The following is a 2,648-nucleotide window of genomic DNA, read 5'->3' as shown; positions in this document are numbered from 1 at the left end:
CCCCGCCCCCTAAAAAAAAAAAAAAAGAGCGCCCCCCCCTGAAAAAAAAGCGCAAACAGGGTTTTTCCTGGGTCAAATTGAGGCAAACATGATCCCATTCTGATCACTGGTGTGGCGCTACCCAACACTGGCACAAACACTGTTTATGTCATTTTTCATGCGTTTTGTTGGTCTTGAACAATTCTCCCGATTTAGATGATGTATGTTTTTCTGTAACACAGAATGAAATGCAGGAACCTTGCAATTATAACAAAAATATATGTGTGTCGTGAAACAGGAAAGATGAACATCTTTAACGTAACTAAACGCGGCCCTGTTCTATGGTCCTTGAACATCGTTCGGAGCCGTTTCATTGACATTTAAGGCTCCCGATTTTCATGAATGAGCAATTACTGTTTTAAATGAGGTGAACGTGTGGGCTAGAGTGTTGTGTAATACATTTTTTTTATACTGTTGAATTATGAGGGTGCGTTGGAAATGACTCTTAAGTTGTGAGTGGTTTTATGAAGGTCTATCAGCGCGGTGGAGGAGTGGTTAGCATTCCGGTACTCGGGTTTCTTCCCACATCCCCAAAACATGCTTGTTTGCTCCATTGAAGAAGTTAAATCGACTGGCACCAATTCAAGGTGTACCACGACTCTTGCCCAAAGTCAGCTGGTAACGGCACCAATGAAGCAAAGCTGTAAAGAAAATGAATTGATGGTTGGATTTACTAATGTCGGTTCAAATACCCCCCACACACCCACCCCTAAAAAACAGTACTTCCAATATCCACAAAATCATCCGACATGTTTGCAGTAAGAAAATCTGTCATCTGCGGCTGGTCTTCTTCTTGGGGTCTAGGAGCGACTTCCAAGTGTTTCTGATAGAGCGCCACGCCACTCTTGTGGCCTGTTGCCGCAATTGCAGTTAAAAACGATCTCCGATTTCGTTTCGCGCTGGTCAAATTGTAAGAACGTTTCAAGTCAGCGCCGCGGCTTGAGGCGACTGATTAGCACGTCCGCCTCACGCCGGGGAGGTCGTGAGTTCGAATCCGGGCTGCGGCCTTCTTGTGTGAAGTTTGCTTGTTCTCCCGGTGCCTGTGTGGGTTTTCTCTGGGTACTTCGCTTTGCTCCCACATCCCGAAAACGAGCGCGGTAGGCTGGCGAGCAGTTCAAGGTGTACCCCGTCAATTGCCCCAAGACAGCTGGGAAAAGCTCCAGCTGGCCCGCGGACCCCCGTGAATAGAAGCCGTTCGGGTAATGGGTGGCAGGGTTTCAAACAAGAGGCGGCCAACTCCAAATTTGAAATGCAGCAAAAAAACCTTGGCTCATAAAAGGGTTGTTTGTGTGTCCTCTCAGAACAACAAGCTGCTGGGCTACAACGGCAACCTGGCTGGCCCGCACGCCAACGTCTCTGGCGCCCTGCTGGACAGGAAGGCGGTGGGCTCCCCGGGGGTGTACCAGCGGCGGCACTCGGTCAGCAGCGGCAGCACAAAGTTCAACCAGAACCAGTTCCTCAACAGCCTGAAGGCGGCCGAGCACTCGCCGCTCATCACGGGGCTCGGCGGCGGCGGAGGCGGCGGCCACAACAAGGAGAACCACCTGCGTCTGCGCGACCGCTCTTTCTCCGAGACGGGCGAGCGTCTCCTGCACAAGTGCTTGGGCCCGGCCAGCCCCACGGGCGGCCAGGTGAATTCCAGCCGCTACAAGACGGAGCTGTGCCGGCCTTTCGAGGAGAACGGCGCCTGCAAGTACGGCGACAAGTGCCAGTTTGCGCACGGCATCCACGAACTGCGCAGCCTGAGCCGCCACCCCAAGTACAAGACGGAGCTTTGCCGCACCTTCCACACCATCGGCTTCTGCCCCTACGGGCCCCGCTGCCATTTCATCCATAACGCCGACGAGCGCCGCGGACCGCCGCTCAAGTCCAACGGCGCCTCCACCCCGTCCTCCTGCTCCTCTTCGACCTCGTCCTCGGGCGAGATCGAGCGGCCCAGGCTGCAGCACAGCTACAGCTTCGCGGGCTTCCCGAGCTCCGCGGGGCTCCGTGACAGCCCGACGTCCGTCACCCCGCCGCCCACGTTCTTCCCCGACGACGTATCCGACTGGCCCAGCAGCAACCCCTTCACCTACTCCAGCCAGGAGCTGGCCAACCTGTTCGTGCCCAGCCTGGGCGGCGTCCCCCTGGCCCCCGAGCTCGGCAACGGCGCGCCCCCTTCCCCCACCAACGGGCCTTACTACTTCCGACCCATGCTGGAGTCGCCCCAGATGTTCGAGTCCCCGTCCAGCCCGCAGGACTCCCTCTCGGATCAGGAGGGTTACCAGAGCAGCTCCGGCAGCAGCCTGAGTGGCTCCGAGTCACCGACGCTCGACACCTCCCGCCGACTCCCCATCTTCAGCCGCCTTTCCATCTCAGACGACTAGACGGCATGCCTTATCTTGCCCCTTTGTATTTTTTGACATGCGGAGAACGGGGCCTGAGGCCTCGGGTGGCGTCTTTTCCTTGGTGCTGCCACAAGGATGTAGCCAGTCAGGGCAGGGGGTCCCCCCTGTAACTCCGCCCCTTTTCCCCGCCAAAGTTTGCCCCCTTACACACCGGCCATCGAGGCTGTCTTTTTTCCGCCTTAATGCCGGCTTGCTGTCCCGTGTGTAAGGTATGTGTGGCGG

At 56.3% G+C, this 2,648-nt stretch overlaps 1 protein-coding gene across 2 annotated transcripts in view; it reads left to right on the top strand.

The window, feature by feature from the left end:
* Positions 1-2,648, top strand: part of zfp36l1a (zinc finger protein 36, C3H type-like 1a) — a 32,752-nt gene that overhangs the window by 28,044 nt on the left and 2,060 nt on the right. For both annotated transcript variants that reach the window (XM_019890545.1, XM_019890544.1), the window contains one exon: positions 1,341-2,648. This exon is cut by the window's right edge and continues 2,060 nt beyond it. In XM_019890545.1, the coding sequence (XP_019746104.1) occupies positions 1,341-2,405 (1,065 nt within the window). In that variant the 3' untranslated portion in view covers positions 2,406-2,648. The remainder of the gene's footprint in view (positions 1-1,340) is intronic.

This window comes from Hippocampus comes, unplaced genomic scaffold (genome assembly GCF_001891065.2).
Source record: "Hippocampus comes isolate QL1 unplaced genomic scaffold, H_comes_QL1_v1.1 scaffold168, whole genome shotgun sequence".
NCBI lineage: Eukaryota > Metazoa > Chordata > Actinopteri > Syngnathiformes > Syngnathidae > Hippocampus > Hippocampus comes.
The sequence above is the reverse complement of the archived record's forward strand: the minus strand, read 5'-3'. Positions and strand labels throughout refer to the sequence as shown.